The sequence below is a fragment of the Sus scrofa genome, chromosome 15, assembly GCF_000003025.6.
Source record: "Sus scrofa isolate TJ Tabasco breed Duroc chromosome 15, Sscrofa11.1, whole genome shotgun sequence".
Classification (NCBI taxonomy): domain Eukaryota; kingdom Metazoa; phylum Chordata; class Mammalia; order Artiodactyla; family Suidae; genus Sus; species Sus scrofa.
Window position 1 is genome coordinate 39,053,572 of NC_010457.5, and position 15,422 is coordinate 39,068,993.

Sequence of the window (15,422 nt, forward strand, 5' to 3'; positions counted from 1 at the left end):
CCTTTTTAATACCACATTGAATAAAAAAGTAAGCTTTCTACTTCCTTTAATGTATAAAGCTCAGACATACTTAAGGTACATAAAGAGATATAAATATGTCTGTGGTATTAAAATTTCATGGAGAAGGTTATTAGGAAGAATGTCTATAAAAGAATCCTTAGGGGGTAATAATGAAAAAAAAAGGTTGAACAGCACTACCATAAAGGAAATATGTTAAAAGTAATACTTTGTTTTATTTTTATAGTTATATATGACTATATAACTACATATAAAGTTATATAGTTATCTACTTTGAAATTACATATATAGTGTTACATACATATATAGATATTACATATACACATAGTCATGTGCATATTGGCTTGGAATATAAAATACATTTCCTATTGTACAAAATAAAACACACTAAAAAACACAGAGACAAGGAAATGAATCCAACATGAACCTTAATGATAACAATAAATCTGCCCTTTAGGAATTCCCACTGTGGTGCAGTGGGTTAAGAATCCAACTGTACCAACTTGGGTCACTTGGAGGCACAGGTTCAATCCTTCGCCTGACGCAGTGGGTTGAAGGATCTAGTGTTGCCACAGCTGTGGCATAGGTCACATCTATGATTTGGATTCAGTATCTAGCCTGGAAACTTCCATGTGCTGCAGGTATGGCCATAAAAATTTAAAAGGAAAAAAAAAATTGCCCTTTTAGCTGCTGGACCCTATGCTAAGCACTGAAAATGCACTCAGTTATTTACCTCAATACTCTGTACATCTTTACATTTTATAAATAAGCAAACTGATACATAAGCAAACCGAGACATGAAACACCCAATCTTAAAATGCTAATTAGCAGCAGACCTGAATTCAGATCTGGCTTACTCTAAGATCCAAGCTCTTTCTGCTCTAAACTTTTGTTTCATCTTGACTTGGAGGAGCCTATAGTAGCAGTAACATGAATAAGTAATTATGAAAACATGAGTAAAATATGCAAATGCTATAAGATCTATACAGATAAGTAAGTCTTTTTATTTAACAAGCATTTGCTCATCAGTGTAGTAGATCTGTTTAGTCTGGAGTGTGATTACCTGCTTTATCTATAAAAGAAGGCTAATGCTACTTCATAGATGATTTTTGTCAGGGCCAAATGAGACAATGTGTGTTAAGGGCTGCACATAGTCATGGTTCAATTGTTTTTATTTTTTTTATATTTTATTTATGAATTTTGCTTTTTAGAGCCACACTGCGGCATATGGAGGTTCCCATGCTGGGGGCTGACTCGGAGATGCAGATGTCAATCTACACCACAGCCACAGCATCGCCGGATCCTTAACCCACTGAGTGGGGTCAGGGATCAAACCCACATTCTCTTGGACACTAGTTGGGTTCTTACCACTGACCCACGATGGGAACTCCTCAATTGTTTTTAAGTGTTATTAGTTGGCCATTATAGAAGACATAAGCCTACCTGAAATACTCTCATAATCCAGTTTCACACGCAACTTTTACAGACCCCTAAAAAATCCATGCAAAGACAGAGTAAATGCCGGCACTGATTTGGGTATTCAAGAAGCAGAGGTGGCTGCGGTATTTGGACATGACAAATGCCGAAGAAAGACCTTTACCTGAACTCTGAGAAATGGATAGGGCTTTGGAAGGGCAGAAAAGAAAGGAAAATTATTTTAAGCCAGGGCAGAACAGAAACAAGACATAGAGCAGGAAATGAGCTTGGTGTTCAGGGAATCAGACTTTGTGAAACACAGCATTGGTGAAGAATGGGAAGCCAAACATGAAAGGAAGGCTGATACCAGAAGACAGAGGTGGAAAATTTAAGCCCAGTTCTTTGAGAAGTTGAAAGTCACTGACAGTTTCTGGTCTGATGAATGAAATGATGCCTCTTAAAGCTTACTTGTAACTTTACAGAGGAGTTGAAAGCATATTTGATACAAGAAAACTAGCCCTGAAATCACTGTGTTAAATGAGAAATAGATGCCAAGTGAAGTGGATCAGGATGGCAGCAATGGAAATGAAATGATCAGTTTAAGTTGGAGTGGGTGTATCCCGTCCCCCACAAAATAATCTATAGTGTCTGGGTATGATATAAGGAAAATAAATAATTAATGACAACTATGTGATTTCAAGGCCTACAAGAATATGAGAGGCTATGAATAATGTAGAGGTAAATAAAGGGACTTAACACATCTTGATTTTGTACCCATCTTGTCTAATATAATTATAAACACAACTATATAAAAGAGATTTAGATAAAATATTATAAATCAGCAATATGCTCAGATCCTGAGCTGCAATTTTGGAAGCCATCAGCCCAGAGATAATGACTGAAGTTCTTAGAATGGATGAGTTGCCAAGGGGGAGAGGTGAAGAGGTGAACAGAACTCCCAGGGCTGCAAAAATTAAATCCCACCTACTGTTTCAAGGGTTACTGTCTCCACTTGCATGAATTTATTCACAGATGTCTGTAAGATCTTTTCTTTTTGTCAGTCAAATGAGGCTAGCCTTAAGTTTTCCCTAAAGTATCCTTGGAAAGATAAAGCCTTCTATCAGTTACACTAAGTGAAGCAGCAGGGGAGTTCCCTGGTGACCTAATAGTTAAGGATCTGGCACTGTCACTACTGTAGCTCAAGTGTGATTCCTGGCCTGGGAACTTTTGCATGCCAAGTGTGTGCACCACCCCACTCCCTCCTCCGCCCAATAAAAAGTAAAGCAGCACAAAGAGATGCAACTGGGAAAACTGCTATTAGCACATCATGTTTATTGCCAAGACCCCTAAAATGCAAGGTTTCTGGAGTTCCCTTGTGACCTAGTGGGTTAAGAATCTGGCATCATTACGGCTGTGGCTCTGGTTACTTCTATGGAGTGGGTTTGATCCCTGGCCCAGGAACTTTCTGGCCAAAAAAAATTATTTTAATTAAATAAATAAGATACAAGGTTTCTAAAAAAATTTATAATATATATGTTGCCTCATCAATTTACTTATACTTTTGTTATAAATGTTGGAGTTATATAATGCTTATTTACATGCACATTCCACATGCACTGGCTATCCTAAAGAACAAAGAGTTGTATCCTCATTTGCTGACAGAAAGCAGAAAGTTCTTCACTCTCAGATGGCAATGCACAAGGATTCTTTTTTTTTTTTTTTTTTTGCTTTTTATGGCCGCACCTGTGGCATAAGGAAGTTCCCAAGCTAAGGGGTTGAAATGAAAATGAAGCTGCAGTTGCTGAACTATGCCACAACCACAGTAACCCTGTATCCAAGCCCCATCTGCCATCTATGGCTACAGCTTGCAGCAAGGCAGGATCCTTAACCCAGTGAGTGAGGCCAGGGGTAGAACCCACATCCTCAGAGACATTATGTTGGGTCCTTAATCTGCTGAACCGCAACAGGAACTCCATGCACAATGATTCATTATTAACTATTCACAGAGTCAATACATGATGCTCTATCCAGACCCTTCTATAAGATCTAACAGAGCATATGCTATCATTTATCAAATTAAGAAACAGGCAGAGGAGTAAATCTGAATAATGAATGTTACTTTCAATGTTAATTTGAAGTAATATTAAGATAAAAATATTTCAATTATAATCAACATTTTAATATTTAATCCTTACTGAAATGAAATATGAATAGATATATAGAGAAAAACAAATTGAGATTGAAAACAGGCAACTGAATGCTAATAGATGCAAAATAATTTATTTATATTTACTTTTTGTTTTGTACCAAAAACCTTAGGCTCAAATATTTTCAGTTCTAACAACATCTATGAGTTTGCACACCTGGATTTCCTGACTGATGAATGTTGGTGGCATGTGTGCCATTCCATAGAAATACTTCTTTTATGTTGTAAGCTATTTTGTCTACAACATGGCTTTTCCTGCTTCAGTTTAATTGTATGTTCATGGTACACTTTTAAATATGTCTTATTTTTTCATTTGATGCAGAAGTACAGCAAATTTCACAAAAATTCTTTTAATCAATTGTGTTTACTTGGAAATAACTTTATATTAGCAGAAAATGAAGGAAAAAAACACCAGATTTAATTCATACTCACTGTGGTAGTGTTGCTGGCAGGGAACGTCTAATAATGGAATGGACTTGTCTGTAAACATCCAGCTTCGACATGCATCGGCAGGAAGTGTGATTGGCAAAGCTGATTGTTACTGGTTTGGGGCCTTGAGATAGAGGCACTGTAATTTCAAACAACTACAAAGAAGGGACAAAAAGAAGAAAAAATTACATAGATTCTATAAAGCATTTTTATGGTAAATGTTGGAGCCCAAAAAGAGTGAAATGAACTCTTTATGATTAGGTGGCACCACATATTATATGCAGGATGCTCAAGTTCCTATGATTACAATGGGAAAACTGTTTTGTGTCCAATCAGTATCCTTTATCAGAGTAATAAACAGTCCATATGTTTATGTCATGTCACTATTATAAGCATATTAGAATTTTGATAACCAACCAATGATTATAGAGCAGAGATGTGACAGACCGATGTGTTCAAGGAAAAAGGGGCTGTTTCAGAGTTCTAGATTATTCCAGGGGTTTAAAAGTTATCACAGATACAAAAATGTTTGTGATATAAGGGCAAAACTACTGGCCACACAACCTAGAAATGTTTGGTTAAATCCTATTTTATGTAAATGAATACACAGGCATAAAATACACAGATGTAAAACTGATTTTCATTCCAAATTAAATTTCAACTTGAAGTAATTTTGCATTTTTCTGAGATATGAATTTATTTTTAAAAGCATTATTTGGCAGATAAACATCGTTTCTGCTATTTTGACAAAGGCATTATGAAACTATTAGCTTAAGACAGGGCAGTGGAATAGTTTCAATATTTCATTTAAATAAAATATCATGCTGAATGTCTCATTCATGGAGAACTTCAGTTTTCCTCTTCTTTCCCCTTCTTTTTGTTTTTCCACAAAAACAATGTTTTAAGTTCAACATACAAATAAATTAGTGATTAAATAAAACAAAGAGGACTTAAATTCCAAGTTTTCTTAAAATCTAAATTATTGTTATTAATAATGGTAAAAGTGAAATCCTGTCCATTAAGTGCTTGACAAGATCAGTATAGTAATTTAATTTTAATTTAATTTATTCCAGTATTATAATTTTGACCAGTTTCTTCTCTTTTAAAAAGACGTTTGTTCATGTAGTTTGGATGAAGTCTTTTATTAGGTAAAATATCATAATGGCAGAAATCCTTTCCCTATGTGTAACTATTTTAAGAGATATAATTCTGAACTATCTATAAATACTACAATTTTTCTACTTCTTATGACACCTCTGGACCCTACATTAAGACTAGCATTAAAGAATAAATAAAGAGGTTCAGAAAATAAACAACTTTTTATGAATTGCTTATTTAATTTTTGCATTTACATAATTTATAAATTAAACTCTGTCATGGTGGAAATAATAGGAAGATGTACAGGTCTGGTCACAAAAGCCTAAAAATTTATGTTTAATTGGCAGTTCAATGTATGAACTTAGGGCTTAGGGGAGCCATTTAAATGCCATTGGCACACCCTCACACCGTGCACGAAAATAAACTCAAAATGGCTTAAAGACTTAAATATAAGACAAGACACCATCGAACTCCTGGAAGAGAACATAGGCAAAACATTCTCTGACATCAACCTTACAAATGTTTTCTCAGGTCAGTCTCCCAAAGCAACAGAAATAAGAGCAAAAACAAACCAATGGGACATAATCAAACTGACAAGCTTCACACAGCAAAGGAAAACAAAAAGACAACTTACAGGATGGGAGAAAATAGTGTCAAATGATGTGACTGACAAGGGCTTAATATAAATATAAGTTGTTTCTAAAATATACAAACAACTTACACAACTCAACAGCAAAAAATCCCATCAACCAATGGGAAAATGGGCAAAAGACCTGAATAGACGTTTCTCCAGGGAAGATATACAGATGGCCAATAAGCACATGAAAAAATGCTCAATATCCCTGATTATTAGAGAAATGCAAATCAAAACTACCACGAGATACCACCTCACATCAGTCAGAATGGCCATCATTAATAAGTCCACAAATAACAAATGCTGGAGGGAGTGTGGAGAAAAGGGAACCCTCCTGCACTGTTGGTGGGGATGCAAGCTGGTACAGCCACTATGGAGAACAGTATGGAGGTACCTTAGAAATCTATACATAGAACTACCATATGACCCAGCAACCCCACTCTTGGGCATATATCTAGACAAAACGCTCCTTAAAAAAGACACATGCACCCTCATGTTCACTGCAGCACTCTTCACAATAGCCAAGACATGGAAACAACCCAAATGTCCATCAACAGAAGACTGAATTAGGAAGATGTGGTATATATACACAATGGAATATTACTCAGCCACAAAAAAGAACAAAATAATGCCATTTGCAGCAACATGGATGGAACTAGAGACTCTCATATTGAATGAAGTAAGTCAGAAAGAGAAAGACAAATACCACATGATATCACTGATATCTGGAATCTAATATACGGCACAGATGAACCTTCCCACAGAAAAGAAACTCATGGACTTGGACAATAGACCTATGGTTGCCTAGAGAGAGGGGGAGGGGGAGGGAGTGGGATGAATTGGGAGCTTGGGGTTAATAGATGCAAACTATTCCTTTTGGAATGGATTAGCAATGAGATCCTGTTGTGTAGCACTGGGAACTAAGTCTAGTCATTTATGATGGAGCATGATAATGGGAGAAAAAAAACACATACACGTATGTGTAACTGGGTCACTGTGCTGAATAGTAGAAGAAAAAATTGTATTGGGGAAATAACAATAAAAAAAAAGAAAAAGGAAAAAAGTAAAGGCCATTGGTATTAAAGTTGGAAATGAAGTCTTGAGCATTGATAAGATTACTTGGTGAAATCATTCTCAATGAAGACATGTCTAACAACAGAAACGTGGGCAACAGTAACAGTTAAGGGGTGAAAAAGGCAAATGAACTAGTAAATATGTCTGGAAAGAAGTCTGACCTGGTGAGGAGACCCAGGAGAGGGTATTGTTAAGCTAAGGGAAGCTGAATAAAGAGAAGAGAGCTTCAGAAAGGTGTGTGTGGTCACAAGGTCCAATGTTGTCAATCCATAAGGACTGAGTGGAGAAAACTGGGGGCCAGAGTAGCCTAAGGGGTGGCCAGGCAGGGGCCAAAGGCTGAAAGAAGAGGCCTCACAGACTGGAAAGAAAGGGACCAGATGGCTGAGGCCACAGGGACAAAGCTGCTTACAGAACACTTGTAATCACTGCAGGATTTGGCATTATCTCAAGTGACATGAGGCAGAGCAGGGTCTGATGGTGAACGATAAGGCACTCCTTGAGATAACAGCTATGTTAGAAGAATTAATGATGTTTTCCCACTCCTAACCCTCAGCAGCATCCTTCCTTCTTTCAAAGATGGCTTCTGTTCCAGATTCCACCCTGGCATGGGTTCCACAGGGGAAAGAGATCATGGTGAAAGTTATGAAGATCATGGACAACTGTTGGCCATTCCTGGGTGGATAGCACCCACCATTGGGACCTGCCCCAAAGTACCAGGTGTGTATTCAGGAACTAGGCTTTGGAGAATATTTTAGTGAGATGGAGGTAAGTAAAATGCACCTTACTGGTAAAATAAGCTTGTCCGTATCTTTCAAAAGGTGGAAGGAATTTGTGTTGGTGAATACACTGATCATAAGGATAAAGGGACAGATAAAGAAGCACTAAAAAAAAAATCACTATTTAGAGAACTTCTTTTTTTTTTTCCTGAATAAACAAAACTATGGTGCAGGTTGATAGAAAAATTATTTATAGTTGAACTTATTAAAGGAAAATAAGATTTTAATTATTTATATTATAGAAATGTTTCCTGTTTGAGTCTAAGAAGGCAATTGGCCAGCTAAATTCAGTTAATTTGATCAAAAGGAGTAAATAGAAAATTGAAATAAAAACACTTCTCTTGAAACACATCTTCCACCTCCAAATTTTGACCTGAGTTTTTCAGGTAGCTTCCTTAATTCTCTACTTGACTCTGACAGTGTGGAAAAAATTTGAGGGTCCAGAGAAAAATACCTTTGACCAATATCAAAAGGAATGATTTTTGATAACTGAATTTTATTCATCTAAAACTTTAGAAAAATTAGGAACATCTACTGAGAGCGTGCCATATGTGTGGGCATTAAGACTTAACTGTACCTATAATAGGTTGTGTTGTAAATTAAAGGAGTTTCTCCTTTTCTATTTTATTTCCATACTAGTATAGATATTGATTGACTTTTTTTATCAATAGTATAGATATCAATTGACTTCGTTTTTAATTGAAAATGATTAAGTACAGATTCTACTCTTTTTTAATAATTAAATTCCATTTTCTTCTTTACGGACCAGTTTGTGAATTTTATAGTTATATTTAATCCCTATATTACTTTTTCTTCCTTCCTTCCTTCCTTTTTTTTTTTTTTTTTTTTTTCCTTTTGTCTTTTTAGGGCTGCACCTGCGGCATATGGAGGTTCCCAGGCTAGGGGTCTAATTGGAGCTGTAGCCGCTGGCCTACACCACAGCCACAGCAACTTGGGATCTGAGCCGCATCTGTGACCTACATCACAGCTCAAGGCAACGCCGTACCCTTAACCACCTGAGCAAGGCCAGGATGGAACCCTCATCCTCATGGATACTAGTTGGGTTCCTTAACCACTGAGCCACAATGGGAATTCCTTAATCCTTACATTACTGAGAATGCCCACAGGGTTTTTCTCCTAATCAGGTAGTATGTGATCAGAAAACGCAAAATTTTTTGAACTTAAAAAAATTAATAATTAGAATTATATTATAAATTCACATCTGTCTCTTAATAAAGAAACTTTTCAAGTAACTGGCAACTTTTCTTTTCTACTAGAGACATAAGAAGAACAAAGATTTCAGTCCTAAAAACAGACAGACATTAACTAGAGTCCTGCCTCGCCAATTTGGAAACATTCTCTAACCCCTCTTAGCCTCTTCATCTATACAATAGGTATAGATGAAGTGATTGGTGATTTCAAGGCAGTATTGTTCAGATGATTCTTCTTCAAAATTGAATTGAATCTTTGTTAGAAGAATTGCAATTTTTTAATTTAAAATCTTTCCTTGTTTAGCTTTCAATAACTATTGAGAATCTATAAGATACCAAGTGCCTTGCTAGACTCTTAAGATAACAGTTATCAATCAATGATTCTTGTCCCTATGCAAGTCATAGTTGTTAAGCAAAACTAACAATGAGGGTAAATTAGGAAAAAACTCTCCCTATATAATGATGCTAGGTTAGAATATGAAAGACAGCAAATAGTTTACCACAAATGGTGTTAGCAAGAACCTGTAGTTTAACCCCTTTAGGAAATCTGTGCTTGTTGTTATACAAAGACCTACCTGAACCAACCCAGTGACTATAATTTTCTCTCAAAAGAATCCAGGTCTATCCAAAAGTATTGGAAACAATGAATAAATTCTTTGTCTTTTAATACAATTAAAACCTTATACTACTGTCAGATTGTTCTGTGCTTTAATGTATACCTAACAGTACTATATATATATATATATATTTTTTTTTTTTTTTGTCTTTTTGCCCTTTCTTGGGCCGTTCCTGCGGCATATGCAGGTTCCCAGACTAGGGGTCGAATCGGAGCTGTAGCCACTGGCCTACACCAGAGCCACAGCAACGCGGGATCTGAGCCATGTCTGTAACCTACGCCACAGCTCACTGGCAATGCCGGATCCTTAACCCAATGAGCAAGGCCAGGGATCAAACCTGCAACCTCATGGTTCCTAGTCGGATACGTTAACCACTGAGCCATGACAGGAACTCCTATATTTTAGATTTAAGCTCATAGAGTGCAAAATGTATGTGCTATGTTCAGCTTAGCTAATAATTCCATGTATATATATGTACCTAGTGAATACTAAGTGATTATGATAATTACAGCTTGATATTTTGAACATGATGATTTTCCTAAAATAGTTTTATGCCATAAAGTGAATTGTTCTTGAACAATAGATGACATTAGCTCTATACCAGTTAGGACCTAAATAATAATAGACTTCATTATGGAGACTATGCATATATAGTATCACTATATGCCTATTAAAAGAGTTGCTGGTTTTGGAGAAGATCAAAAGAACTTACATAAAGAAGGCATTTAAGCAAGGATGAAAATCAAAAAAAAATTTTTTTTGATTGTGTATTCTTAAAACTGTAATAAACAAGAGGAAATGACAAACTTTCCAAATGAGATGTTCCCATTTGCTATCTACTGGAATTCTTTAATAAGAATATTTAATAGTCCACTCCCACCAACAAGAATGGACTTCAAATAAAGACACATTTGAAACAATAGGTTGTTTACACCAGCATAGCAACAGTTGTAAAGCAACAATTCCTATTTCTACTTATCTTGCAGTCTATTCAAGAAAAAAGGTGTACACCTTCCCTATTGAGAAGATCCTGGATTACAGTTTAGTACTAAATTCTAAAGATTGTGTGGATACAAATATGACACTAAAAATGCCTTCCTTTACAACATTTTCTCTCTCAAAATATGAGTAGTTCCTCCCTAGAGCATAACATCTCACTGCCATATTTAATGTAAATATTCTAACCTGGATTCTGTTAATTAAGTGGAGACATAATCTCTAGCCTTCAGAGAGCATGATTAATAACTGTAAAATCAGATAGAAAAACTACACACAACATTTAAAGAAAAAAATCCCTAAAAATTGGAAAAGATAAAAATTGAGGCTTTATTTTTAACATTTCAACTGAGTATACTAACCACATGGCCAGCTATCAAATGTCTATGGAACTTAAATTGGGTCTGGGAAGAACATGAGACAGCTGGTCCTAACAGATTTACATCTGGTATTGAATTAATTTTACATGTTTTTATACATAAAATGTGCATACAGTACTACAATTAAAATAAAAACCCCAATTCAGGAGTTTCAGAAATACTGAATAAAATTGGTGGACATGATCAGCACTGTGATTTGGAAAAATGTGTAACTGGCGCTAATTTTCTTCTTAAGGCAAATGTTATTCTTAAAGAAACTCCTGACAACTGGTATTGATATAGAGCTTTTTTCCACATCTGGATAAAACTTGATTTCCAACAACTATGTTTGCCAAACATTACTTAGTTAAAGATTGAAAACAAATCGCATTCCACTTGTTAAATACATATGAATGTAATAAATTAATCCTTTAGACTGCTAGTGTTCTGTTTAATTAATGGAAGAACTGTCTCTGTTGACAGTGTAAAATAATACTTTTAAGTTTCATTCAAGAGTTGCACATTTTACTTAAGTTTAAGTGAATTTTGCAGTAAAAGACAATTTTAGGAAACACTTTAACTCAAATATAATTTGAAACACTTTTGATAATACATATGCTTATAGCATTTACTTATAAAATAGCACAAAAATAGAATAGCTATTTCTTTTTAAGATGGCAACAGAGTATTTTAAATAATGTGGTTCATGTACATCAGAATGAGAAAAGGACGTTTAGTACCCAGACTGAGCTGCTTTTTCCATCCACACAAATGAACACATACAGTTTCTTTGGTCTTAACCCCAAGATGTTCAAGGAAACCCCATGGATTCAGCAGTTCCTTTTTCATTCCTATCTTCAGTGAAATGATTTAACAATAATACCAACATTTAAATAACCTTTTATCCAAATGTTTAGCTTGAAAGCAGATGACTTTCTTCTGTTTCTACTTTTAGCCATCAAATAACTGACATTCTGCAAAATTCACTTTTGGCTTTTTGGTTGTATGTCTTAAACATACAACTTCTCATAAGAAAATCCGCTTAAAGCGTTTAGGAAAGAGGTCAAGAAGACATCCGATCTGTGTAACTTTTCAAAGTCACTCAGATATTAGTTGGGAAGGTCTTTGAAGCAGTTGTTATCGATTAGCTTGCTCTGGAATGCTTCGTGCATGTGGTTTTACTTTTCAGCTAATGGCTGGCTTCTTCACACACACTGATAACCTGCCCTTCATGGAGCCCCGTAAAAACTTTTCTATGAAGTTTCAATAAAAAAACTTGGGTTTTATATTACTTAAGGTACACTGTCCTTATAGTTTACATGATTCTAATTGGTGACTTGTTGCCAAAAGATGTGTCTGGAATTCCTGTAACAAAGAGAAAGCTTTTTTTCTTCAGAAAATATCAGTAAGAATCTTTCTTTTATGTTTGACAGCAATCATCACATGTTCCCATTTATACTACATTGAAAATATAATAAAACTGTCACACTCAGGAAAGAATGTTTGTTACCTAAAGTGCAAGCTTTTACAAGCTGCTATTAGTACCTGCTGTTTACTATGTGCCAACAACTGCACTGTTCTGCCTCATGGTCATAACCAAACACAAACTTTGCTGTCATGGGAATTTAGAGCCTGGGGAATGAAATAATCTGATAGACAGATTAGGTGAGGATGCAAAAGCCCAGGAAGGATGCTGTGATGGTGACAGTTATGTCTAGGTCCAAGGAGGAGTAGAAATGAGCTAGGTAAGTGGAGATGTGAGAATGAAATATAAGAAGATGTTTCTCGCCCAGGGTACAATATTAGAATGACTTAGAGGTAGGATATTTTGATATAATTTAAGAGGTAAAGGAGTTCAGGTACTTGCAGAAAATAATATTTGAGAGAAAGAGCAGTGATGATTGAGGCTACAGATTTAGATGGCAGCTGATCATGAAGGACTCAGAAAACCATGTAAAGGACTTAACCTAAAGAAGGCATCTAAAGAGGAGTGCTATTCAAAATATTTAACAACTTGGAGAGTCTGCATCCACTGATCAGAACAGATGTTAGCCTGAGCAATCCAATTAGAAAAGGCCATTTTATTGTACACTCGCTGTGCACTGGCTCAGTTTCAATATGAAATGTTACTCAAGGATTTTGAGCAGTGTTTGATTTATCATTTAGAAAAAACTCACTGCTGTAATGTGGTAAAGGCATTAGAGGGAAGTGAGAATGGAAGTCGGATCCCAGGTAGGCTGGTCCACCTGTAACGGTCCAGGTGATTGATGAATGTGGTCCAGATCAGAGTGTGGTCAGCAGAATAAAGACACTGATGGGTTCTAGAGATGTCTAAAGGTAGATTTAATAGGAATTATTGACTGGGCTTAGAGTGAAAGGATGAATAATTGGACTCACCAACTAGAAGAATGACATCATTTACTAAGAGAACACGGGAAAAAGAAAAAGATGTATTGACTTGTTTGTTTTTTTGTGAGGGCTGGGTGGGGGTTTGGGAGCAGGTCATCACTCCTGTGAGACACAGGCTGACTGTGACCTATCTGAGAGAAGCCAAGTCACAAGACCGAGCAGGTTGTATGGAAACCGGCTGAAGTCCGAGCTGGAGATAAAGATTTGGGAGTGACCACCGTGAAGAACAAAAGGAGAAGCTGAGGAAGGACAGTGTGTGGAGTCAGAGGAGGGTGTCCTGGGGCAGAACCCTGAAGATTAAGTTCCTCATTCCCAATTAACTTCAAATTTTTAATTCCCCAAATCTGCAAATCTTCAAAAAGATTGAAATGTTGAAACGAGAACTCCTTTATTAGACATTTAAAAATCACTACCTTGCAGATCAGAATTTATAAGAATTGTGACTATTACAAGTATCAAGTCTATGGAAATTGTCTACTTTAGATCACATGGAATCAGTTCTCACTGTATTTCATCTTCTCTCACCTCCAGAGAAGAGAATTTAGGATTCTCTTTTATAATACGCTTCACAGAATTTAGGATTCCTTTTATAATACGTTTGTGATGTTCGTATTATACACATATATATAATTTTCTCCACTTGGCTTTGATGCCACTATATAAATAGAGCTCATAAAGCATCAGTGACTTTCTTGGTGAGATTCTATCATCAAAACCACAAACTACTGAAAAATTAACTTCATTCCCCCCAGAAAATACAAGCAACTCTAAATTGAACTGAACTATTTTAAAGGGACCAGAGTAGAAGCCATGGCCCCAGGGCTGAGGCTCCAGGTGTGGCTGCATACCTACCGTCTTGCTGAGGTAACTTGTGCTGGTGTTCATGCATTGTAGGCCCTCACTGTTGCAGCAGCCCCCACATCTGTAGACGGACACACATGGAGGTTTAAAGAAGGTGTTTGTTGCTGCTCCAAACTCCTTCCCCACATCTATACACACCTCCCGTGGCATGCATTGAGTCTTCCTCCACTCATTATCAATACCTGTCGAGTCATAGGGAAGGCCATAAGTTATACAGAAGCCACCAAGGTGAAAAACCCACAGCAGTTGGAAGTCACTCACATTTGATTTCAGAATTTAAGATTTAAGTATAATACACAATTTTAAAGAAAGAGTTGATGGGATCTTAAATTGCCCTGTGAATTGGAATATGACATAATATTTAACGGAGCAGCTAAAGATATTTTCTAATAAAAATAATTTCTACAACATAACAAGCTATATAAGGGTTATGCTTTCTTCATCTACAACAGAATTTCTGAAAAATTTATTGGCATATAGTTAACCTACAATGTTGTGTTAGTTTCAGGTGTATAGCAAAGTGAATCAGTCACACATACACATATATCTACTCCTTTTCGGATTTTTTTCCCATATAGGTTATTATAGAATATTGACTAGATATCCCTGTGCTATATAGAAGGTCCTTGTTATCTATTTTGTATATAGTGGTGTGTACATGTTAATCCCAATCTAATTTATCCCTTCCCCCATCATTTCCCCTTTGGTAACAATAAGTTAGAATATTGATTCTAAAGCACTTATGTTTGGTTTTCTTCACTTAAGAAAATTTAATATATAGATGTTTACAAAATCTGCAGAGAGCATCATGCTCATTTTCTATCATATGTAGTATTTTTGAGGTCTCAAAGCAAATATAAAAACATGTTTAATTTTTCTTTTTAAACAGATATAATGAGAAGATGGCTTTGGTTTTGGATTCAATTCAAAACTTGTTTCCAGGCAGGCTATTTGGCACCCCTTGGGTAACTGGGTAATGTGGTGATAGTTACTTGAAATGCAAAGGTGTTTTCCAGCAACTGGGACATGTATCCCGAACTAAGTTTTTTTCAGGAAAGTCAAAATTTCCTATTCCTTTCATGTCCTCTCCTGGAATTATGTTTCCAATGAGTTGATGCTTTACCTATAGCTCTGTTGACTCTTTAAAGACTGAAGTACAAATGATGTACTTCTTAAACAGTCTAATTTATTTTTCTACCACTTCCCCTAAAATAAAGCTTTTTTTTTTGGATAAAAGGTATAAACTACCAGTTACTCAATCATGAAATCATTTTGTTTGCTTTTGTTCTCAAAATAACTTGTTATTTCAAAGCTTAAT

The 15,422-nt window shown here is 35.9% G+C and overlaps 1 protein-coding gene across 3 annotated transcripts in view; it reads right to left on the reverse strand.

The window, feature by feature from the left end:
• Nucleotides 1-15,422, reverse strand: part of VEGFC (vascular endothelial growth factor C) — a 98,471-nt gene that overhangs the window by 15,808 nt on the left and 67,241 nt on the right. For 2 of the 3 annotated variants that reach the window (XM_021076038.1, XM_021076039.1), the window contains exons 3-4: nucleotides 14,096-14,286; nucleotides 4,073-4,224 (exon numbers count right to left, since the gene is read on the reverse strand). In XM_021076038.1, the coding sequence (XP_020931697.1) occupies nucleotides 4,073-4,224; nucleotides 14,096-14,286 (343 nt within the window). Of the gene's footprint in view, nucleotides 1-4,067; nucleotides 4,225-14,095; nucleotides 14,287-15,422 lie in introns of those variants that run through there. The other variant, XM_021076037.1, reaches the window with a different exon arrangement.